This window comes from Vidua macroura, chromosome 3 (genome assembly GCF_024509145.1).
Source record: "Vidua macroura isolate BioBank_ID:100142 chromosome 3, ASM2450914v1, whole genome shotgun sequence".
Taxonomy (NCBI): domain Eukaryota; kingdom Metazoa; phylum Chordata; class Aves; order Passeriformes; family Viduidae; genus Vidua; species Vidua macroura.
In genome coordinates this window covers 53,082,416-53,108,156 of record NC_071573.1, presented here as the reverse complement: position 1 = coordinate 53,108,156, position 25,741 = coordinate 53,082,416, and the positions used below count along the sequence as shown (strand labels likewise).

At 34.8% G+C, this 25,741-nt stretch overlaps 1 protein-coding gene across 3 annotated transcripts in view; it reads right to left on the bottom strand.

Moving 5' to 3' along the window:
• Positions 1 to 436: 436 nt before the first annotated feature.
• The window catches only part of VTA1 (vesicle trafficking 1), a 36,971-nt gene continuing 11,666 nt past the window's right edge, over positions 437 to 25,741 (bottom strand). The window contains exons 1-8 of one of the 3 annotated variants that reach the window (XM_053973662.1): positions 24,452 to 24,580; positions 23,897 to 23,991; positions 20,758 to 20,885; positions 20,034 to 20,109; positions 17,402 to 17,513; positions 10,580 to 10,753; positions 8,713 to 8,793; positions 437 to 1,593 (exon numbers count right to left, since the gene is read on the bottom strand). In XM_053973662.1, the coding sequence (XP_053829637.1) occupies positions 1,448 to 1,593; positions 8,713 to 8,793; positions 10,580 to 10,753; positions 17,402 to 17,513; positions 20,034 to 20,109; positions 20,758 to 20,885; positions 23,897 to 23,977 (798 nt within the window). In that variant the 5' untranslated portion in view covers positions 23,978 to 23,991; positions 24,452 to 24,580 and the 3' untranslated portion in view covers positions 437 to 1,447. Of the gene's footprint in view, positions 1,594 to 8,712; positions 8,794 to 10,579; positions 10,754 to 17,401; positions 17,514 to 20,033; positions 20,110 to 20,757; positions 20,886 to 23,896; positions 23,992 to 24,451; positions 24,581 to 25,741 lie in introns of those variants that run through there. The other 2 variants (XM_053973660.1, XM_053973661.1) reach the window with 2 other exon arrangements.

Below are 25,741 nucleotides of genomic sequence, written 5' to 3'. Positions count from 1 at the left end.
TACCACATTTTATCTATTAAGTCTCAGTCAACTAAAGTGCTTAAGTGTATGTTTTTAAGTTTCATATTACCCATGTGAAATCTGCTGTGAAAGACACTACACGCGTTAAGGGATACAACCAGCTAAACTTTAATGCATGCTTATGTTTCATTTTCTTTTCCTCATCTTTTTGCTTTGAATATAAGACTTGTTTTAGTCACTCCAAAGCAGTGCAGCTATAAACAACATGGATTTGATCCAGCAGCTTGGAAAGACAGAGAGATCAGATAAAATGCCATTAAAATTATTATATATATCTGACATGCTTTATGGTGTACTCAATTATTATGTCACGTATGCTAAAAGACTGCGTATTCTTTCTTTTAAACAGCATGGGGGGATTTTCAACAATGAAGAGCTCTATAATTGCAGTGGTAGACCTCATGAAGACTCAAAATTCAGTTTCCAAGATATTTTAATTAAATCTCAAGTCCAAAAAGTCTTCACAACAAAGCCGACAGGAAAAATATTAGTTGGAAATACAAAGCTCTATGATACTAATACCAGAGACAAACCTATAGTGTTTTAGTGGCTGAAGAACAAGCATTTTTCCAGCCTCTTAAAAAGATGCAACAGTTTTGTTCTTTTAGTAAGTCTTCCTGAAAATTCAAATTATTTAGAATCTCTGCCTCCAGTTTTGGGATCATTGTTGATAAATATTAGTATTTTCTCTTAATTAACCATACAGATACATAAAATTTTAAGTGTTCAGAAGGAGCAAGAACCAATAATCAAGAATACATGTAGTAGTCCATACACCTGTGGGGGATTAAATTGGAACACCATCAAAATTATTCCCTCTGAAGTATCAGATATGTTTTTTCCAGCATGCTTTCCAATGAAATACAAATGTCCTCAAGACTCCCTCAACTTAGACTTATGTTTCAGATAATACAAATACTGAAATAATTTATGTATAGAAAAGTCCTTCCCAGTGTGGACCTGTCAACCTTCTCACATTCAGCCTCTAATTTCAGGAGGAAAGCACTCATCTTAGTTACCATTTTAAAGCTATTATACCTATTAAATAATTGTTTGCAATAATAAACCAGGAGTAAGAATTTTAACAGAACATCCTAATTCTCAAGTTTTTTACAGTGAGCATTTTCCAATTCTGATAATCCAAATATTGCAAAATTAATTCTAACTCTTGAGTGGTCCTCACAGTACTTTCTTCAATAGTTTGCATACATCAAGCCACTGCATTCATGTTTCAAGCTCCACTGTCTGTAAAATGAAAACAGAGATTTCTACTGTACCATTAATTGCTAATCTGACACTGAAACAGTGGTTTCATAGTCATGAGTGATGGGATTGAGAATTTCTGTGTAAGTCCACTTCCCTAACAGGTACAGTAATAAACTGTTAGTTCTTTAGGCGAAAGACATGAGTCTGTTGGATTAAAGCTTCATTCTCTGCCTGTAATGAGTAACTTGAGGGCCTTCTGTAGATTTTGCACAGCAGTGCTCACATCTTCATACTGCAACGCACTGCCAGCATATTTGCAATACTTTTGAGCTCTGGCAAAGTCCTCTGGAGTCAAGCGGACTTCTCCTGTAAAAACATAAGTATTACAAAGTTACTACAAAGGAGATCTGACTTAAGCTCCCTTTCTTATGATTTTTATGTTTTACTGATGTTTGTGGTAATATTATGAAAACCAGGCTAATATTTGTTGTAACATTATAAAGACCAAGCTACAGTATTTCTTCTGTTCTGTTCTCTTTTCTTTCCATTCATATAAAACTTAACTTCTTTGCTATTGAAAAATGTGAGGACCTTTCTAAACACTGGTATTTGCATGACCCAGTGCCTTTCAAAAGTAAACAAATACCTTTGAGAAAGATTTGCTCTTCATCTAAGACAGTAAGGGAGAGCTTTTATATGACATTAAGTTAGTTGTAATCATGTTACAACCTGCAAGAAACAAGGACAGTGCTTTTTGTGTTTACAGCATAATTACTCTGCTTTCTTCAGAAATAATACATAGTTAGAAACTGTTCCTTCTCAAGTGGAATAACTTTTCAGAATATGGAAGCATTTCTCACTGGCATGTTTTGACACATTTTATGTTTCTGCTTTTCCAAATAATTTTTGTTTCCAATTTTATGTAAGATGACTGAAAACAAGATTGAGGTCATGAAATGTGCCCATTTTTGTAACATTGGAGAACACTAGCAAAAAATATTCCCGTAATATAGTATAAATCAAATATTACTTATTAATCAGAGTATTTTCTTCATGTAAATTAAAACTTTAGGAATTAGCACTCAAACACATGCATTAAGTCTTGGAGAAGACATAGTAGGGACTTAAGCCCTAACTGACAGAAGATTTTATATGTGAATAGTGTCACTGATGTGGGTGTAAAATAAAGCAGAGCTGTGGTACTGTACCTCCTTCCACCCACAAATTCACTGGGAGTTTTAAGGCTAATCCCATGCCACTCCAATAATGGACAAATTTATATATATCCAAATACAGAAAAATTATAAAATCTTTACTCAGGTTCTCTCAAAACAACCTGTAAATGATAGATTTTTATGGGCACAGATAAATGATTATATAAAACACTGAAGATTATGTATATATTTAATAACTTCCCACACAGTATGGTATAAGCACCGAATAGATTTCACAGATTAAGAGAAAATGTGCTTTTAAATGCACCATACATTTTACATAAAATTTAGTTAAAGATTTAGCTCTCTAAGTACATTTTACTCTTAAGCAACTACATGAACATACTTAAAGTAATTTTTTATGGCGCAATTTCGATTAGCTGGATCCTTTCTTTCAAAATAGAACTGTTAGCAATACTGTGAGAATGTTTACTAAAGAATCTCTATTCTTATAAAAAAATGTCTATTATATTTGCTTTTCCTTCCCCCAGTCTTACTATTTAAGAACAGCTTTTGAACAAATAAAAAAGAAAGCCTGGGAATATTAAAAAATTAGACTGGTCTGCTGGTTTTCAAAACAACCCTACCCAAATAAAATCATAAAGGTAAGTACTCTGAAGATTAATTTCATCATTTTTTAAAATATACTCTAGAACTCCAATTTCAATAAATAAATATAACCATTAAGGGACATAAAAACTTGGTGGGCTCATTATGATTGCAATGTATATTAGTTTCATGCTTAGTAAGTAAAGCCACATTAAATCCCTTAAAATACATACACATGTGAGTAAATACACACGAGGGAGTGCACAAACACAGACACACACCTTGGGTATTTTGTACCTCAGGAAAGTCACAGACTAAAAGCAGCTGGGGTCAATCTACAACCACATTACTGAACATCTTTAAGAAATTAAAAAGACCAAGTTTCCCTCAAAGTAGCTTTATGCTATGATGCCAAAAGAAACTACAAAATCATTCTTTAAAAACTGGTCAAGGCATTAGTCCAGTATTCAAATAATTTATTGGAAGCAAGCCTAAATTCACCCGTCTAATCTTATTTTTACAGTATGAGCTCTATTAACATTTTGCTGGCATAAAGCCTTATTTATTATGAAATCTACCTCAGATGCTATTATGACATAACGTGAGGGGAAAAAAATTATTAGTTTTAGATTTATAAACCAAAGTTTATACAGTAAGAGGGTTGATCTTTTGATGTGCTCAGTAGCCTGAGCTCCTACTGAAGTCAACACCTCACAATGGAAAATCAAAATAGAAACAAACCAGCTCTGTGTTCTGAAGTTTTACAAATAATGTAAAACTTAACTGCAATGACTATACTTACATCAAAGGTATAACCACAAAAGTTAGTAGCCTACTTGAATTTACATATTCAAGGATAAAGCAGTTTTGGAGGAAATGCCCTGGGGGTCCTGGTGGATACTGATCTGCCCATGAGCCAATAATCTGCTCTTGTGGTGGAGAGTGACAATGGCATCCTGTCCTGCATTAGGAAGAGCACTGCCAGCAGGTGGATGGAAATGATCCTGCCCCTTTCAGCCACATCTTGAGTGCCGTGTCCAGTTCTGGGTTCCTCAGCACAAGAGAGACAGACTGACAACCTGGAGACAGTCCAGCAAAGGGCCACAAAGATGACCAAGGGCATGGAGCACAAGAAGCATCCAAGAAAGCTGGGACTGCTCAGCCAAGAGAAGAGAGAGCTCAGGGGGATCTTATATCAAATATATAAACTCCTGAAGGGAGGGTATTAAAAGGACATAGACAGGTTTTTTTTCAGTGATGCCCAGTGACAAGACCAGAGGCTGAAACACAGGAGGGTCCTGTCTGAACATCAGGAAACAGTTTTACGCTGAGGGTGACCAAGGTCTGGGACAGGTTGCCCAGAGAGGTTGTGATGTCTGTCCCTGGAGAGATTCAAAACCTATTTTTCGAACTAGCAGTTACATTTTTTCTCAAACTTCTTCAATGCAGGAAATTAAACCACAGGGAGAGTGCACAGTCAGGGGGAGACACAAAGGACATGGTCCTGTGTGACTGATTTTATGTGACCCTTCCTTGAGCAGAAGGGTTGGACCACCTCCTGAAGTCCTTTCCAACCTCAAGTATCCAGTGATTTTTGGCTTAAAAAAGCCCAACAACACTGAGATACAAAAGGTATACTGTATTTATTCTGAAACAAACCTGCTTCCTCTGGTAATCTGAAATTTTTAGGACTGTAGTTATATTACTGAAACATAACAGGAATATGGAATCTGTAACAACAAGCATGATTCTTTTAGTTTAAAAGAAACACAAAATGAAACTGATTTTACTAGAGCTGGTGAAATAATTTTGGGGAAAAAAATAGTTTTAGAATGAAAGTAATGTGCATTTCACATAAATATATATGTTTTTCCCTGGAATCCTTTTCTACCCTTCAGATGTTTTTCCTTTTTATAATGCCCAAATATAAAGCAGATGATTTAAGAACATTTCAGTCATACAAACTGGTGCATAAAAACAGTGATGGAAAAGGTAATAAATGGTTTTTGAAACAAGATAACTCTTTTTTCCCCATTAAATCACTTGAAATATTTGAAATATAAGTACGCAAGGATTTCTTTTTAAGATGATGAAAACACATTCAATGTCAAATTAATATTTCTACTTTGTGTGTAGAATATCAAACATTGTACATACAACTACAATGGACAAATGCCTTCTTTGTACTATGCCACCTGTGGAAGGGACCATATGGCAACATAAGAAGATCTTATAAAATCTGTGTAGCACAACTATGAATGCCTTTAGTGTTAGCAAAATGTAGGGGTAATAAATTTTTTAAGACAACTACATCAGAGAAGTGCACACACACATACATGAGGTTGCTGCATAATGCTACAGTCTGTTGTCAAACACATTAATTCATGCTTAAATGAAAAAGCTTTGACACTTTCACAAGTCAGTGTTAAACTCTGAAACCTCTTCCCCAAGGACAGGACAACTATTGAAAGATTTATGCTAACTAAAAATCAAAGAACACTATTCCTTTAACTTAATCTTCCTTTGATAAAATATTCTACTCCTCTCCATCAAAAATTTTTCTCCCATAACAGCATTAATCAGGCCTCTCCCATGTTAGGGGAAGCAAAGAAAATATATAATTTATCTTTAAAATACACATTTCATCTTACTACAAGAAAGAGTCTTGCAGGAATATGTGGAATATCCTGTTTGACTATGCCTATACTACCATATTCAACACTGCCAAGAAAGGTGTCTCAGCACTCAAACTTGACTGTCTGCAGTGTCAAACTGCTGGAACAGATTCCAGTATGTTTTGGCCCATGCAAACTAACACTTTCCCAAACAATTCCTGGGCATGACTTGTGGTCAGAGCAAGCTACAGACCATTCAATATAAGCAGTCTTAACAAGCTACCTTGTTTAGGTTTAGAAGTTTAATAATATGAATGTGAGAGGTTCTGTGCCAGCTGTTCTCTGTGCCAAATATTTCCAAGTATGTATAATTTGTTAGCATGGACACAGACATCGTGTCTAAATCCTGGAACAAATGTACCTTGCACTGTGCTAGCTCTGTGGATCTATTGGATGGAGGGAAACACTGATCCCTCCTTCCTGTGCAAAGGAAACCTCAGTTCCACAGGAATGGTACACACCTCAATACACAGCAAGGATCTAGCCCAGATATGTATATTGCAGCTCAGGAACAGGGAAGGGCTCATGGGTCACATAGTTTTGTACATCCATTAACAGACACAGGCATTTCTCCATCTGCTTATGGGATGGAGAACAAAGCCACTGTTGGCACAGAAAGGATTCCTCAGCAGCAGGAGAAGAATGCACAAGACAGTGACAGGCAAGGACAAACACTTTCCGTTGCTCTCAAGCTTCTTAACTCCACACATGGAAAGAAAACTGTCACTGTACCTCTGCTGACACATCCCCTGTGACCTGAGACTCCGGCATAACTGACAGTGTGTTTTCTAAGCTTTTAAACCAAGAACCTGTATGACCTTTATCATCTCTTTGCATGCACTTCTGCAGCACTCCCTCATAAGAATGTAACACTTTGAGCTGTTACAAGACCCAAACTTGTAGTAACACAACAGATGTGCAGAGGAAGAATGCAGGCATGCAAACACTCAGGTTAGATCAAGTTAAGAGATTTATCATGGTGCTTAGCAAGGGTCTTAATCTCTTAATTACACAATACTACTTATTAAGCATTCTCATAAACACACTTAATTCCTTCTTATTTATGTACTTATTAAACCAGGTTATCTCAGGTAGGTGGTAAAAGGGAGCAATGCACTCACATTATTCAGATATTGAATAATAGAATGTCTTAAACTTGATAAAATATGATGTTTTTGACAACCAGAAACAAACATTCAAACCAAGAAATGATGATGATTAAAATTTTCAGAGTAGTTATCAAAAAACCTGGTACAATGACTGTCTAGAACATCATGATAAGCTAGTGAAACATGAAACCTTTGCTTCCAAACACCACAAAATTTGCCTTCCAACTAGCAGTTACTATGGCAAGGCTTAAGTAAAGCTTTGAGCCATTTCAGTTGAGGAGCTACCAAAACCCCGACAGCAGTCCCCAAAACTCAATAACTATCACCAAGTTAGAATGTTACAGCTACAGCTACACGTCTGAGGTGTTGTTTACAATAAAATGAGTAACTGCCTCATGAGATATTAGTGCCAGCTCAGCTGGCCAGAGCATGGTGCTAATAATGCCAAGGTTGTGGGGTTGATCCCTGTATGGGCCATTCACTTCACAGTTGGACTCAATCCTTCTGGGTCCCTTCCAGCTCGACTATCCTGTGATTCTGTGATTACAATAATATGCCAGAAAAACTGTAGCACCTATAGTATCATTTGCTCTTCAGGAGAATACTAAAGGTTAATATGTCTCTATCAGTGGCAAATTTTTGCTATTTTTAAGACATCTTCTGTAAAAATGGCTTTCTAATATATTAGAATGGAAATACCCTTAAGCATTCTTTATGCCAGCAGATTAAAAACAAGTTAAACATTTAATTCCTCCTATAGCATTTGATTGAAGCAAAAATGCTTTTTCAGTAAAGGTATTTTAACGGAGACACAGTCTTCAACAACATAATAAAGTAACTAAGTATCTGTAAGTTATAAAACACAAGAACATACCTATCTAAACTTTGTAGTCGTAACAGGCAATGTTTGACCGTGGTTAGTACTAGAACTTAATATAGCAATTATGTATAATATTGTATACTAATATATACTATCAGCTTTCCCTGATGAAGATAAACTGTAGGGGAGAATATGAACAGACTCTGTACCAGGACTCCTAGACCTCCTCCTCATTCAACATCCATTTTACACTGCCAATAAAAATCTGATTATTACAAACAGATGTAATTTAAGGGTTTTTTTTACACTCTTTTCTCTTTTCCATGGACAGAAAAATTCTTAGAAAACAGTTAACTCTTTGTCCATATGGACATGAGTGTTCAAATGAAAATCTAGGATGATTCCAGCTTTATTGTCAGTTACTACTCTTCCACAGGCCATGGTTTCCCAAGGTTAGCCTTTATGTGTACATTTCAAAGCATGGAATATGTAAGCAGACATAAAATACATATGATATAGGTTATCAGTGATTTCAACATCAAAGGCAGATGACATCTTAGAAGATAAAAGCCTTGATTAAATGGTACATCAAAAAAACATCATTAGCAGTACCTTACACATTGATTGTTTCATTTAACACAGGTACTACTTCCAGTCAGGAAGCACACTATTATTCTGTACAAAAACATAACTTGAATGTTTTATGAATTATTTTATGAAATTAATAAGTAACTTACATGCTGAGCCTGTAGAATAAATTTTAAGTAAAGGGAATGTATATTAATTACAAAAAATACAATTTAGCAAGGCTATCAGGAATATAGGCATTGCAAAGTATATCAGAACCACACCTGAGAAGCAACAATATAAATAAAGCCTTATGCAATGCTAGCTCATTAGTTCAAAGTAGTCAGAGAGACAACACTATATTGTAACAGCTTTCAGAAACGACTAAAATCTTAGCAACACAATGCTTAGATGTTGACCATTCTTTTTAAAATTTTTGGATTGTGTTCAGATAATAGTGACAATATTTCTCAAACTTCTTCCTTCAGGGCAGGGGAGACACAGAGGACACAGTATGTCCATGTACAACAATACAAATGCCACAAGCTTACCTGCAGACTGAGCACTGTAAAGGGAAGGATCAACCAGAGGAATATTCTGAGGAGCAGGCTGAATGGTGTTACTTGTCACTCCTGCAAACCAATGCAAAAAAATGAACTTGGATTATTTTTATTTATTGACTTTAAAAGTAAGCAAAAAACCAGAACAGATTCACCTTCTGATTTTCAAATTAAGCAGCTGATAACATACTAATTCTGAAACTGTGTAACAAATCATTTAAATGCTTTCACTTCAAATATTAATGTTTTATAAAATAAAACAGAAGAATGTACAGACTATCATCCATTTTACCAGTACAGGATTTCACAGAAATTTAATTTCAGGCATTAAATAAATAAGAAAATACTAGTCCAAGAGACACTGGTTACCCAAAAGTATTGCGGAAAACCTGCAAAGCAAAAGTGTGAGTAAACTTTTATATTTAAAACTTAAATTCTACATTCTAATACCAGAACCAGTCTACATTATATTTTAAAGCCCAGTGCCAGTCACCTCACAAGTCCAAACTATCTCCTTCCTAATTCCTTTGAAAACAATCACTGAGAATAAAAAAGCTAACTAAGCTTAAAAGGGAAATAATGTTGCTAGAAGAAGAAACAGCACTTTATGCTGTGAAGCATTCTTGTACTTGCATTCTCATTTTAGGTACACTCATTTGCTGTGATCCAAAACTGTATTTTTGCAATATGTCCATAATATACCAGACTAGCATAGAGTTATTTCTACAACATCTGCTGTCTAGGAAGAGAGTATAATCACTTTTCTAAATTCCATCACTCCACTGAACGATTGGTGGGGTTAAAACTATATAATGCACATTAGAATTAATGTATTCCAACAAGGTATGTACTCCCTAATTTTCAGATCCTCCCAGATCCAAAAACAACTCCACCTATCTGAAGGATTTCCCTTTGATAAAGCTGAAAAAAAGAGCATCCTGAACACTTCATAGGGTGAAGCATTTTTAAAATGAGAAAGTAAAAGAAAAGGAGGGATTGTGTGACAAAAAGTATCTTGTACATTTGATAATATAAAAATGTATTTGAATAATAAATGACCACCAGGATTGAAATAAAGAAATTTTAATTTTTAGTCTTATTAATCATTAATTAGTAATTCTACTCTATGATTATTATAAAAAGGTCCCATAAAGTAAAAAAAGTTGTACTCGCCAATCACTTAATATTTTTTTTTTAAGTATTAAGTACAGCATCTGGGAAGGAACTTGGAATTGTTAAGAACTTGGTTTTGGTCCCAAAATTACACATAATAATAATAAGGATGTAGGAGCCAATATGTTTAGCCATAGGGACAAAATTCCCATTTATAATAATGTCTGAAGTCAATCACACTAAAGCACTTGGGAAAACAGGCAGAAGCCAAACCAAACCAGTATGAATGGTACATCAGGCATATTGCTATAGGGTTGTAACAATTTCAACACTGTTGATAAGCTCTCACATGAAGAACAGCAGCCTATCTGCACACAAAAAGCTACATATGAAATGAAGTAATATAATTCCATCTACAAACTGAAAGATTCAAATTGTGCTTTACAGTACAGATGTTGCAATGCAACACCATTTTACTGATTTAAGAGAAGACAAATTCTGTCTGCAGGAACAGTCACTTTCTTAGTCCATATATGTCTCCCATAAAAGTGCTCCAAACTATGATTTACATATTTTAAGAAAACATTAAAAATATTTTCAGTGGCATTTTTACGATATTAGCTTATGAAGATGCTTTTGCCACACAATATGATGTTATTTTACTTTCTATGTGATGAACTAGAATTTGGGCAAAAATTCATCTCCCATTAAAGGCATGGATTTCTCAGGTGTGATTTGGACATACCTGTGTTATGAGGTACTTCAGCTGGAGTGTTGGCTGGTGCATGGGCACCTGGTGGTATATGTATGCCGGTGTAATTACTAGTTGGTATGTTGTTAGCTTCATATGTAGATGATGATGATGGAGCTGTTCCACTATGGACCGAAGACGACCCTGCTTCTTCCCTTTCAGCATCTGCTAAAATGATACAAAATAGGAATTACTGCAACTACTATGCATAAACACTTGAAAACTTTGGCTTTCCTTAACATCTCCTTTCATTTTTTTATCAATTTTTTATAAAAAAATTGCCACCACACAGCGTGACATAAAACATCAACCCAAAACCACATAGGGTCGATTTGAAAAGCTAAAAAGCAACATACCATACAACAAAGATCTAGATACTCATACTTTCAAAGATCTCTTCTGTTCAACTTGAAGAATCATTTCCTTACTTGTCTGAATATAAGCTGTCTCATTAGAACAATTTGTTATACCTTCATGTTCTGCATCCATAGAAGTTGAACAAGTTATTACAAATAGGCAGTAATCTACATTTTAACATATATGTGAACCAGAATATGGAAAACTGTATTTGCCTTACAAACTCTTTATAAAAGGCTAGCTAGTGCCAATTCTTTTACCTCAAATCAAACCACAAATAAATAAGAACCAAGAGGAACTTTGGGAAAGCAATACCAAACAAGAAACTAAGTGCAGCCTAGCCAAGTCATAATTGCATCTAGAACAGTTAGAATACATAATGAGCTATAAGAATAATGAGGTTCAATATATCCCACAGCACGTACAAAGAACATACATATTTTTCAATCTAGTCATGTTCTTAAGGTTCTGATCTACTTTATTTAATACTGCTTTAAAGGCTAATGATCCAGTAAATTCAGAATACATGGTTGATTCCTGCTCATTCATTTGAATTAAGTTCAGTTTAAAAAAACTGATATTCATTTACTGTGTATGCATTCACCTGTATCAATAATGTCAAATGGAACAAGCAGTTTTAGTAATTGCTTATTTAACAGCCAGTGCTTGAAAGAGAACAAAAAAATATGGGAGGACAAAACTTGTATGTGTATAGAGCTAGCAAAAGAGATATTTTTAAAGAAATTCACACTGATCTTCAACTACACAAGACTATGAGTTATGAAAACACTTCCACTGCCTAATAATTAAATGGTATACTATTAAAAATATTACTATTATAAATATCAGAATTGTTTCCCATGTGAGTCTTTTTACCTCCCAGAAAAAATTCACATGCTACCTTTAGGAAAAATGCCTAAATACCTTCTAATTTACAATACAATTTACTAATAAAAAGGCTATAAAGCAGAGTAAAATCAACTATGGTTATTAGAGCATTTTTAGTGGACTTTAATAAATACACTCTGGGTTTATGGCACAATTTCTGACACATACAAATGAACACCTGACAGGTTTCTGGAAGACAAAAAACATCTTAAGGTGCCAGATCTTTCTTTTGCTGTATTTTGTGTTAGTAACTCATATTGCAATATCGTGAGGCTAACATGCATGGAAATGAAATTAAAAGTGAGAAAACTGGCAAAAAGAATGTGAGATTCAAGAGTGAACATTGCATATGCTATATTTTAAATAATAATGTAATGATAGGAAACCATTGCTTGAATGCTGTATTTCTCACTGTTTTTGGAGTCAACTGAACAAAAAAAGATAAAACAGTTTCAGAAAAAAAAAAAGTGAATAAAACCAGAGCTTACTATATATGAATGAAATAGTTACATACAACACTCATCGTGCTGTTTGAAGGTGAGGCTGCCGAATATTACTTGTAACACTGTTACCAATTATTTACAGCTTGGGTAAATTGTAGCCATAAAGTTGTATTTTCCAAACTGGGTGTCTGCTTGAAGCTAGGATTTTGGGAAAGCTGTTGTAAAAATTACTAAGTGATTTCTGAGGATAAGGCAGTAAGAGAAAACGTGTTTCCACTGTCCTTGGTATCTCAGCTGTGAGAAATTACCCATAAATTCATGTCCATATTTAAGTTGTTAATGCATTTATTCCTTTATTCTGCCCCTTGGAGCTTCCTGTTGCCCTCATCTGGTTCTCAAGGCACATTCTCATTTCTTTCTCTGTCCTAGGATTGCATATCCCATATCTGCAACCCTATGCCACATACTTGTGTCCCTCTTGCACTGCTCCCATTTTCTCTCCAAGCCATTCCGAGTTTCAGCTTCCAACTTCCTCACTGCACAGTTCAGGGTCTCTACTCACTCCTGTAATAGTGCAAAGCTGTGACCAACACTGGCCACGGAAGACATGAACCCAAAGGGTTAAAGTCTGGCAATGTTAAAAACAACCCAAAAAAGTGTTAGAAGTGCTAATCACCAGTAATAACAGTGCCTGCAAGAGGCAAATTCACAAATCTACTCTTTAATCAGGTATATGTATCAAAAGATTAAGCTCAACTGTTTGATTTGCTCACTGTGCAAGTGGCCAATGTTAAAACTGTATTACACATAAAAGTAGTTTTGTTTAAGTTAACTCTCCTTAGGTCTTTAAAGTACCCAAATATCATAAAAGCATTGTAACTATTCTTTCAGCAAAGCAAATATTTAAAATATTCTTTATCAAAGACTAAAGTATTAGAAACATTTTAAGATGTCCACTCTCAGTATTTGTGAATAGCTTTTAACAGTAGTGTCAGATAAAAGGATTTCAGGCTGCAATAAAAGAACATTTAAGTCAACAGAGGTTTTAAATTCTATGGTTAGAATGTCCATAATATAACTGAAAAAAAAAAAAAAAAAGAAAATCTTTTCCAGGGAATGGGAAAGAATGCTACAAAATTAGCAAATTGTTTTCTCATGCAGCAGTAATAACCTAGAATTCAAAGTTCCTTACAATTTTCTTAAAAAAGCTGAAACTAGGCTGTGAAACAGTGACACAATTGTTTTACATTTCATTTCAGCTCCAGCTGAGTTTCTTGTCTTGGAATCTCATCAGCTTTTGTGCTTGAATCCCAGCATAATGAATTCACAATCTCTTTAAATTTTCTGCAGAGCTACAGTATACCCAGACCACCTGCTTTTGTTTTTTTTTAATTATTTATTTACTGAAGGCAAGATTCTGTGAAATAATCACCCCATCCCCACAACTAACCATCCAAAGATACTTTTATATAAACAGAGGATTCTCAAGGCTTAATGGCATTCCCTTTTCTAGTGTAAGCAAGCACAGATCATGACTTAATTTCAGCAGCTCAGTGCATTAAATATAAGATTAGCAAATTTTTTTTAAGGAGGCCAGACTCCTCCAGTTCTCTGGACTCCTATTTTTCATGAGTTCAGAGAATTATAATCTATCAATATATTTTTCCCCTTGGTCTCATTCTGCTGTGCTGTTTCTCTTTTGCTTGAGATGTTGTTGAAAGATTCACAATGTAAGGTTCTATATGAACATTGCCTTTAAAAAACAAACTAAACATGTATTTTTTTTTTCCACAATATTGAGAAAAGAACTCCAAAATCCACCAACTTTTCCCATACTGTTCTTTTTACTACTTGGAACTATTAAGGTTTTATGAAATTCTGAAATAGAAATGTAGCCTACATATTATATATTGCAATGAAGGTGATTAAATTTAATGTATTTACTATGGTTATAGTATGGCTATTTAGGAACTTTTTTCTATTTACATTTTTTTTTCCATTAGTGTAAAACCTTGTTGGATGACCTAGGGCTAATGCTAATGCTAATGCTAAGTAACCTTTATATTCTAAGACTTGTATTCCAACTGCATTAATAAATTAAGCATGTCATTTTAAGGTTTCCATGGTGGCATCCTGACAAAAGCATCCATAAATCCAACAGCAGAACTGCATAAAGCATGCCTATGTACTGTAAAAACATCTCCAAGAGTTACAGTATGGTTTTCAAGAATCACAAAAAAAAAAAAAAAAAACAACCAAAAAAAAACCTTTGGAAAAAAATGGTAATTTGTCAAGCTACAGAGACCTAGTTTCACTCTGTTTAAACAGACTTTTTCCACATGCAAGGGGAGGAAGAAAATGAGCAAGCAGAAAGGAATGGGGAAGGTCCAGTCATACATTCAAACAATACTGCTTTTCTTCTTATGATGCACAAAGAGGAACTGAAACTCTTTTGTACTGATTCTTCTCATAAAAATTAATTTGCATAAAATTTTTGTCTTGATTATGAAAGACATTATGGACACCTACACCATAGATCTAATAATAAAAAATAAACATCAACATGTATTTTTCATTTCTTTTCTTAGAAAATTAGGAGTGTGAGAAATAATTTCTCTACATGAAATACAATTCAACAACAAAATAAACAAAATATTGTCAAGTTACAGATCTTGCAGGCTCCCTATCAAAAAGGATGTTAAAATTTTGATTCACTCAGCATTTGTGTCCCTTTTAAGCTGCATGTAGACATAACCTGGTAATGAAAGCAAAAGTCTTCACCAATTCCCATTACCACCTGTAATGAACTGCAACAAATACCAAGGATTTGAGGAAAGCCTGAATTCTGCTTTCCTTCTTACAACAGTTTCTTGCGTAGCCTTGAGCAAGTCAGTTACTTCTGCACATTAATAAAATGAACAGTTTATTTGTTCTCTGTTGAGAAATAATTAGCTTCTACAAATCGCACACATGGATTTTTAGCAAAAGCTTTGTAATGTTTACTTAGAAATTCTATTTTTGCACTTGTTTAAAATTCATAGTTTGCTTCACATACTCAGGTCAGCTTCACCACACTATGAGCCAGACCACTAAAAGAGCATTCTTTTAAAGCTGAAAATATTTCACTGAACTATTCATTACATTCAAGAGATAACAAGAGATTTTTCTCTCACATGTTGCATTCTCCATTAAATCATCAATCTGGTGTATTTTGACATAGATGAAGTGATGTTTGCAGTTGCAGTTGCATCATCAGTATCTCTAGCTACAGCTGCATGGACAGCTAAGGAAACTACCTTGGAAAAGATTCCATATTAAAGAAATTAGTTTGCTAATGCTTCACTTCAAATACAGCTGTGCCTAGACTGGAGCACATTTCAGTGGGTAAGATAACCATTCCAGGGTTTAAGTCTGTAGGGTGCCTTTAGGTTAGGAAAACATAATAACAAGAACAAACAAGTAGCTTGGAAATTTGTTCACAAATATTTGAATTTACTTATGTTGCAGTGTTTCTGGAGCACTAATATAAATAGTATTTTATCCATGAAATTGTAAATAAATTATATTTGGCACCCAGGCTCTTAGACACTATAAAGATAATAATAAACTGAAATAGATGTTTGGTACACATTCTCCTTAAAAAAAAAAAATCATGATAATATCCTTTTTTTTTTTTAATGTAACACTGTCCAGGACATATAAATTACAATGTGGAGATGCATCGAAATGTGAGATTGCATGATGAAAAGATTGAGAACCAGAAGATAAACTAGTTTTCTAATGTTTTGACATGTTTAAAACAAAAGTACTGAGTAGAAAATTACAAGCCTACTCGTAACTTATTACAAGTAAATTACAAGTTCAGATGTCAAAATCCACAGACCCCAAACACAAATGAATGCAAACAAACAAATAATTACTTTTATGTGTATATACATTTATATTTCACATGTGTGCACAACTATAAATACACTGGCCATCTATATTTATACATAGATTCACAAAACTTTATGTAGCCACCCCTATAAGGTGGCTCTACAGGATAGATACATCCTCTACAAGCTAGATTCTTTCCTTTTGCACTGTAGATTTGTTTATTGACCCTTTTTATTTGGAGAAATTTGTATTACTAAATCCAAACTTAGGAGATAAATTAGCATCAACTTAATTGACAAGCCAAAAAGTCTCATGTTCTATCTCAGAAGAAAATTACAAACTATTTGATGGTCTCAGTTGTTCCACTAGGCATGTGAATAATGATACACAGAGGCTGTCATTGTGCAGAATTGTCTGTTTTATTCTGCATAGTGAAAATATCCATTCCAATGACATCCTATTTCATATGAGATCAACCTTTCAAATTTGTATTCAATCTGCATTGAGGAGAAAAGCAAGAAACTGGTCACTACCAAAACCAATGAAACTGATCACTACCTAAAGCAAAACAACTTGTTCTGACACACATTCAGTTTGGTTAAATGGACGTCCTTGGAAATCATCTCCTTAATTGTTAGATAAAGTGGGAACCTCAAGGAATCCTGTACAGGGAGCTCAGGTAGCCAAAGGAAGCAACTGAAAACACAAGGAAAAGGAGGATGAGTGAGAAAGAGGCAGAAAATCCAACTCAGTAAGAGCAGACCATAAACCTGTTTTGAAACTGACATTACTACACAGGGAGAAAGGAGATGTCTCACAAGCAGGTCTTTGCTTTGAAGTTAGAATTCACTTGCCATCAATCCATTTTTAACTCCTACTTAACTTCTGAGAGAGAATAAACTGGCAAAGGGATCCTAACTTTACAGAACAGATTTAAATGAAGGACTGTGGTTAATGTTAAAGAAATGTATGGTTCTGGCTCGAAGCTGACAATGCCTCCTTAGAGAGTAGCTGTATTCAAAGTAATAATCTCCACTACAAGGAAAAGAATATTTTATTAAATAAGTCAATCACACAGTAAGGTGCAATAAAAATAACAGCAGGAGAAGCTGAAAAGAAGAAGGCAGCTCATTGTGAATGGAACATCAAGCTGGGAAGCTGTGCTTCCTGAGGGGTACTCCCTGAAGAACTGTGCATACCACCAGCTCACCCTGGCACAGCCTTTCTCTCCCTTAAAAATGGAAACACATACCAAAACTCTCTCCTTCCATTCCAATGGGGCCAGGCTGAGGAGTCTCTCCATTCTTTAAGCAGTTGTGAATGTACGCTGCCTTCCACCTGGCGTACTTCCTGTGCTGGGCATTCTGGGGGAGGGAAAAGGCCAGCCATTTTAACAACTCACTTCTGTGAATTAATGCATTCAAAACAAATACAAGCATCTTTTCCATTTTCTCTGCTGTCATTTGACACCCTTTTAAAGAAAAATGTGTAAAATTAATAGGTGAATTACAAAAAATAATTAAAATAACAGCTTTAACAAGATCTCAGAATGAAAGGAAAGTGTGAAGATCTTCAATTAGTGCAGCATATGAGGAAAAGGAAATAAATTATACCAAGAACATCTAGTACAAAAGACATAGCACTGTGTAGTAGTTACTGATATGAAATAATGAAGAAAGCTTCCTATCTCCATAAACTTTGATGATTATTTACTTTAGATTTAAATACTTGAAACTTAAAATGCTACTGCTGCTGATCAGAAATATGAAAGATTTTCTAATTATATTATTTTATAATTTAAAATTTTATTTAAAAGTATGAATACAGAAAGGCTGATGTAACTGCAGATTAATGTGATTTGTTTGTAATATTCTATGACATTAAGATTTTCCATTTTGTTTTTTTAAATATACTTTACTGTTCCTAGGTACAACTTTTAACATGTCAAAACATGAAAGGAAGATTGGCCACTTTGTATCTCCTGGGACAGTTACAATAGTGTTTAATCCAGGAAGAGGAAGAGCTGTCAGTTGAAAGAGATATTAAACTGATTATGCAAATCAACTACTTTGCCAATAGTTGTATGGGAAACAACCAGTTCTGACAGTTATGAGGTAATATAAATCAAGGATCAAGGCTGAATATAAACATTAGAAATGTGGAAGGATGAGTGGAATAATTTGCCCAAATGAATCATTCATGTTGAGACAGCATGCTTCACACCAACATGAAAATTTTAAAAATTCATATTTTATTTTAAAAACTTAAAAATTAATTTGGAAATTAAATCCAAAGTTTCTAAGAAATTAATAAACTGAAATTCAATAGTGTACTTCACAAAGCCTATTGCACTGTCATCTAGAACAAGGTAGAAAGACACAATACAAAAGGTATCTCCAGCAAGCTCCCTTGCTCGTATTTAACACATTGTATCACCCAAGATGCTCATAAGAGAAAGAGAAAGATCTGGTCTTCATTTTTGAAAACAAGATGTTCTCCAGGAAAAAAAAGCCCATTCTGACTACATATTTATTAAATTGCATTCACTCTACGTCAAAATGAAAAGTGAAATTGGAAAACATGGCTTTCTGTTAAACTTTGTTTTAATAATCACTTCTGGCCAGTCAGTGTTACAGGTTAAATTCCTTCATTTTTAACAAACACTCTAGAAGCCACAAAATGCAGAAAACACATACCCAGAATATCCTACTTTTAGGAAAGATTATTATGGAATATTTAAGAGGCTGTACATCTCCCCTCTATTCTAATATGGCAATTATTTTTGACAAAGTGTGAAGATGCAGCTGTATCAGGTGTCCATCCCAGGTGCTGGCAACTCAGCATGGCAGGAGTGGTGTCTGTGAGGAGACACCCATCATCCCTTTACATGAGAATGGATAAGGAAACTGTTGAAATGTAATGATGCTATGCGGGGAGCAAATATTTTCTGTATTTCTTGTACACTCTCTTTTACCATTGGTGTTCATCAATGAAACAAAATGAGAGAATTCTGCTTCTTTCCAATTACAAAGCATTTCTGTCCTTTCAGCATCAACAACAAAAAACCCCAACACACAACAGAAAATGTACCACTGCTATTCTGCACTGACATTTGTAACAATTTCTTCCAACTTCAAAGCATGCATTCACTCTCTGGCTCTAGGAAATGTTATTACTGGATCTAGTAAAGGATGTCAGGGCACAGAGCAGACAGTTTTAAGAGAACACATCAAAAAGCAAACTTATTTGTGCCTCTCAATAAGATGAAAATTTTGGATTGGTAGAGTCTCAGGCTACGGAAGATGGAGAATCTTGCAAGAACTCTTCACCAAGCATTTCTCTTGGGTAAGACCTATCTTTAGTATCTACACTTACATCCTATAGTATTCCAGAAGTGCACCAGTATCAAGACCATGCTTTTACTTCTTTCCAATATTTACAAATGAAAGTAGCCACAACAATTGCATTTTAAACTGAGCAAGTACGACTGCACTTTAGGCACACTTACCAGATTGGGGATTTACATACAGGATGCCAAGCCTGTGAATTTCAACCAGGACATGAAAAAAAGTGCAGGTGGACAAAGCTAGGAACCTTGCATCATTTTTCCCCCTATAAGTATTCCCACTTACTCAATGTAATGCTATGTGTCCCACAGTAAAAATCAAACTTTGAGTTTCTAACTGATATTTGTCATGAAGCATCTTCTAACAGATATCTAGTATTTCATCTGCAATTTATTTAAAATACTTAGCATGATTCTTTATGGCTTTCTAACAAGTATTTGGCTACACTGTTCTTTGAAATTCATATTCATGATATATAAAAGCAATGTCTGTGCTTGAAACGCAATCAGATAATACATTCATATGCCTGACACTTACCTCTTCAGAGAGCTCCCCAAATACTGTTAGAACATCTATCAGGAGACTTGCAGTATAAAAGGACTTTATCATGTTTCTGCAAAAAATAAAGCATTTTGCTAACTTGGCAATGTCAGTGTCTCAGAAGCACATTTTAGGCGTTGTAATCTTAGACCATTCTGGCTTATTTTAAGCCAAACAGAGCTTTTTTTTTTCTTTTAATCTGATGTTACAGAAGCTGCTTCACAATATTTAAATCTAGCAATATTGATTAGTCTCTTAACTACTCTGCAGAAAATGTTCAGCATTTTTTAAAACTGGCTATGTGTTCTGCACTTAATTTCTAGCTTGGAATTTGTAGGACATCAGAAATCCTGTATTAGCTTAGAAAAATATATGAACGTGCTGTAGTAATTGCTGTAAACCAAAACACATAATGGATCACCACAACTATTTTACTATCACTGGTCAACCAACTATAACATGCTTGATAAAACAAAGCACAATATTAGCCTGTGGTTTTAGAAGGCTTGCCAGTAGGTAAGCAACTCCCTAAGGAACATAAGGAGGAGGATACCAGTTAATGTGTGAAGTTAGAGACCTAAAAGTTGTAACAAATTGAGTTTTCCAGAAGAGAAAAGAATGTAATAAAGTCCAATTCTTGCTTCCATTCAAATTAAAGAGTTTGGATGTTCACATTCCCTAACCAGTATCTTCAGATAAGAAAAAAAATATTTTCACCTACTTATGAAATTGCCCAGCTCTGTCTTCATTGTCTGCATACAGAAACATCTTCAAGGCATAATTCTCCACATGAGCAGAGCCAACAATTTCCTGAGTAATTGCTTCATTATCACCAAATTGCTTTTTCATCTGAAAAATGTTGGAAAAATACATTAATTACTTTATTAGACCTTAGCAATTCTGCAAACACAAGAAGAACCTGCTGATTTAAATAAAGTCAAGTACAATTTAAAAAGAAACAACTTACATTTTGTTTTACAAATCTGCAGCTTCTAACATAACAAATGCTAAAAGCAGCATGTGAAAGAGAACACACATTCTTTTGGAGAGAGAAATATTATGAATAAGTACCTCTGAATCTTCAGTCACAAAATGTTTAGAAAAACCACCAACACCCTGACATTTTCTCCCCTAAAGTTAAAAATAAACACAACTACAATGCTGTGAAGGAACAGCAACAGATATTTTTCCCCTTACTGTCTGAAAGATCCGGCACTCTGAAGCCTGTGTCAATATTCAACAAACTTCAACTGGTAATGTATGCTTTATAAAGGTGCTGTAGATCAGAGTCATCATGTATCTCTCTTCTTGTAAGGTTATTTCACTGCATTACATCCTTTAAAGTACCTGAGCCCTACCTCAACCAGTCTAGTGACCTATGGATTTACTGGAATTTTCAGTGTAAGCAGCGTATTTCAATTCAAAGAACTCTTTTCAAAAATGTTAGAGTACCAGAATCCTCAGGTTTCCTAATAAAAATCAGTAAAGCAAACAACCCTCTAACAGTTACTACAGGTGGATTTACAGCTTCTGAATAGGCTCACTGTTTGCACATAAGGAAATCTCAGGTTATCCTTAGAGAACAAAAACAGGAACACTGCATGATACTAACCTGCAGCCTTTATTTTGCCAAAAGATTTAAAAACAATCTCTGAATGGCAGTTATTTTTCACTGTGCGTGCAAAGAAAATTTTAATCATACAGGCAGCATTTCCATATTTTTTAGATTGCTGCCAACTTTCTAAGACATAGAATGTTGCCAGAAAACTTACTTCATTTCAGTAGTTAAATATAAGCTTTCCAAATAGAATTTTAAATTTAAAGGCTTTAATCAAACTACTCTGTGGTTTTCAAAAACTATTTGCTTTATGAAGTGTAATTTTCTTGTGAAAGTACCAAAATTCATGTGTTCAAATGAAACACTCAGACACTGAAGCTAACTCAGGAAAAAAACTGTTTGTATACACATATATTTCCCTAACCTATCTGTATACCTCACACTCAGAAAAGAACTGATTACTATACTTGATCTGATGCTCGATTATTTCAAGCACACAACTGACATTGTTACATACACTTCTAAAAGTACTGAAGTTAACCAAGCTGTTTACTGTTGAAATTATCCTTCACACAATCCGTGATTCAATACAGTAGTACTGGTGTTTTAAGCGTTGATACAAAATTTCAACCTAAAACTCATGGCATTTAGGCTTAATCTTAAAAAAAATTAAACCGCACCCCTCTGCGCCCCCTGGTGGTTATGGACAGACTCGAAACAACAGCTCCTAAATTACAGCAGGGGTCCAACTTTTCCATAAACCCCAACTTCCTAGCCCCAAAACTGCTCTGTTAGATTTGACTAGGAGTGCTCTCTCCGTCTTTCAACCACCCGGATACATAGAAGAATCTTCAGTACCTGTGCATGAGTTGCCACACAGACAATCTTACTGGTAACCAAAGGTGAAACTATAGATTTTTGCTGCTTTTTTAGTCTTTTCAATTTTGAAACAGAAGGGGTAACTGAACGCTGCAGATTAACTGCTGCAGTACCACAAGTAACCCAGCCAATCCCAACATTTCTTAGGAAATGAAGAGCAAAATCGTTTTGAGTTTTAATCTCACCTCTCCTACTATCTCTCTCTTCCTTTGAACATGAAATTTAGTCCTATTAAAGATGTCAAAATCTGATGAAATAACACACTGAGAAATCACTGTACCCTGAATTTTCCATTGCCAAAAATCAGTGATAAAAAAGCAAGAAGCACAGGTTATGGAAAAAAAAAAAAAAAAAAAAAGAGAGAGAAATTGTTCATGTCTCATTTTTTTCCAAAGAATCTCAGAATGGTCTGGATTGGAAAGGACCTCAAGGGTCATCTACTTCCAACTCCCCTGCTGTGAGCAGGGATGCCATTCACTAGAAGAGGTTGCTCAGGACCTATCCAACCTGGCCTTGAATACTTCTTTGGGCAACTGATCCATCTTTCATAACTGAAGGCTCTTATACTAGTTCCACACAAACTCTTCAGGCACTGCTAGACTTTGGATGGAATCAGCAATACTGAACAAAAAAAAAAAATACTGCTGCTTCATTTTTCAACACTACTTTCCGCTTCCAAATGAGCACTTAGACCTCAGAATCAACAGACTTCTTCCTTTGAGAATGCTGAAAACTACAGTGTATGAACACAAACAGCTCCTGGAACTTAAACTGACCACCTGTACACCACAACTTTACATTTCTTTGTTTGACTCTCTTCTCTTTAAGGCTTTTTAATAGTATCAGGTCTATTCAGAAAAGCAGGGCATAGCTATCCCTTACACAGACAGATCAGACTGTGCTCACAACAATTTATAAAATAAAATCACCAATCTGTAACACAGGATACAATCAGAAGTATCTTTATCTGTTAAAGTATATTTTTAAAACCTCCCTGGATACAACAGTTTAGGTTACAGATTTCAAAAGCATCCAAGGACTAGGCTATTAAGTCCTATAGCAGTGAAAATAACTACAGACTTCAAGGAATCAAAAGCAAATCAATTAAAAAAGTCTTCTGGAACACCTGCATTAACTTAATAATAAATTGGTTTGTCATGGGAATATGTATAAATAAAGCATTGTCATTTACGCTGTCTACACAAAATCTTATGGCAAAATTTCAATTATGTTTGTGCATGCATACAGGCATAGAGCTTTATTTCCTTCCAATCCTCCTGCAATTTATTACATACAACTGAAGCTCATGCAGTATGCTTGCATGCAGAATAGCTGCAGAGAAGAGACAGTATTTCCAGAAATTTAAATAAAAATTATATTAATATCATGATCATTTTTGAGGAAAGCAATAAATTCTACTTACAGCTTCCAATTGATCCATAAGTTTGGATAAAAATTTACGGCATTCTGGCGTTTTACTATCAATCTTCATCCCTGTCTGCATTGCATACAAACGACCTTGAAATGATATAAAACATACAAAAAACACTGAAAGTCATTATCTAAGGCAGAACCCTTAAGCAAACAATGCAATGCCCCCCAACACACCTGAAAGACAAATTCATGATTTAACCATATACTGACTCCAGTACTAGTGAGCAGTGACAGCAAAATGTAAGGTTTGGCCTTGCAGAGATACTAGGAGATAGTTTGGGGAGATATATTTTTCCCCAATGACTATTCCTACTCATCTTAAACTGATGTTTGTATATCACTGTTATGCAATATCAAGTCCTTTTACAAACTACCACCACCCTTACTTGCAACTCACCCAAACAGGAACTTCAAATTGATTTGAGAGAGTGTATGGATGTAAATGGAGCTTCATGTAGCAGGAGCCATTTATCCTTAAAAAACTTGAACAAATGGTATCTTCATCTATATGCATACATAGAATCAAAGCACTCAAGACACAAACCTGATTTTTACATCAGGCAAGACAGACTTCATCAAACTTCCTCTCCAAGTAGAGTTGCCAGTTTTTAGTAAGATCTTGAACATGAATGATTAACATCTTCTGATTAAAAATTATCTTATTACTAGCAAAAAAACTGTGAGTTTTAGGTTTGCACATGGCAGAACTTTATAGGCTTCATGAAACTGTGGGCAAATGCAAGCATTATTTTCTAGGATTAACACACACCGAGAAGGGAAAATAGCCAGAAACATACAGTAATCAAATGCAGAACATTTCCCACAAAAAAAAATTCCTCTAACTCTCACTTCTGACTCTCAAGGGAGTCCTACAAAACACTTTCAAAAGCAGAGTTTAAGAATCAAAAGCTGTAACTCCACCAAATATTGTCATGAGGTAGTTATTATGGAATACCCCATTGTCCTTGCAGGACAGAGTTCAGCAAGCAATCATAACTTGCCTCACAGCTTTAGCATTCGGTCCTCCCAAGCACCTCTTCACACACTAGAATCTTTTCCCTTCAAATTACCTCAGTTAACATGACTATAACACAACTGCTATCACATTGCACTTATCCTCATGCTTGCTGCAAAAGAAAACATTTTATACTCAAAAGATTGTCTACATTTTCCATCTATTAGCAATTTGTCTCATAAGATTCGATCTCTTTCTACAAAACTTAGATTCTGCTGGTGAGTGCCATAATTAAACTAATTCTTCTGGATTTTTAAAGTAGTATTTCCTATTTTACATACAACTGAGTGTTCAAACCAGACTAAGCATACATTGCTTATTTGGGACTGCAAAGCTCACTTATTTTTGAATGTTAAAGCTGTTGGGTTGCCTAACCATTTAAAGACACTCTCCCTGAAAAATAAAATACTTGTGCTCTCCAGTGCCTCTCTACTTTTACTACTACAATGTATAGAAGGATCTAGCATCTTCATATTCAAGTTTTCAGTAAACAACAACCAAGTGGAAGTCCTGAACAAGACTAAAGGAATTAGTAAAAACTTAAAACAACTACAATACTTGAAGAATTTCTAGGTAGGTTTCATCAAGTGACAACATTACTAATAAGTTAATTACTGATAGGTACTCTCAAGCCCTTCTAATTTATCTTCAGGATGCTGACACTTTAATGTTAAATATTACAAAACTAGCACATGTAAGGTTGAAATTAGATTTCAAAGACAGTCAAACACAGAGAGACAGAATTGTATCTAAGGCACTAAAATTAATATTAAAAGCAATCATCAATTAAAATACCATCATTATACGACAAGGAGCTAA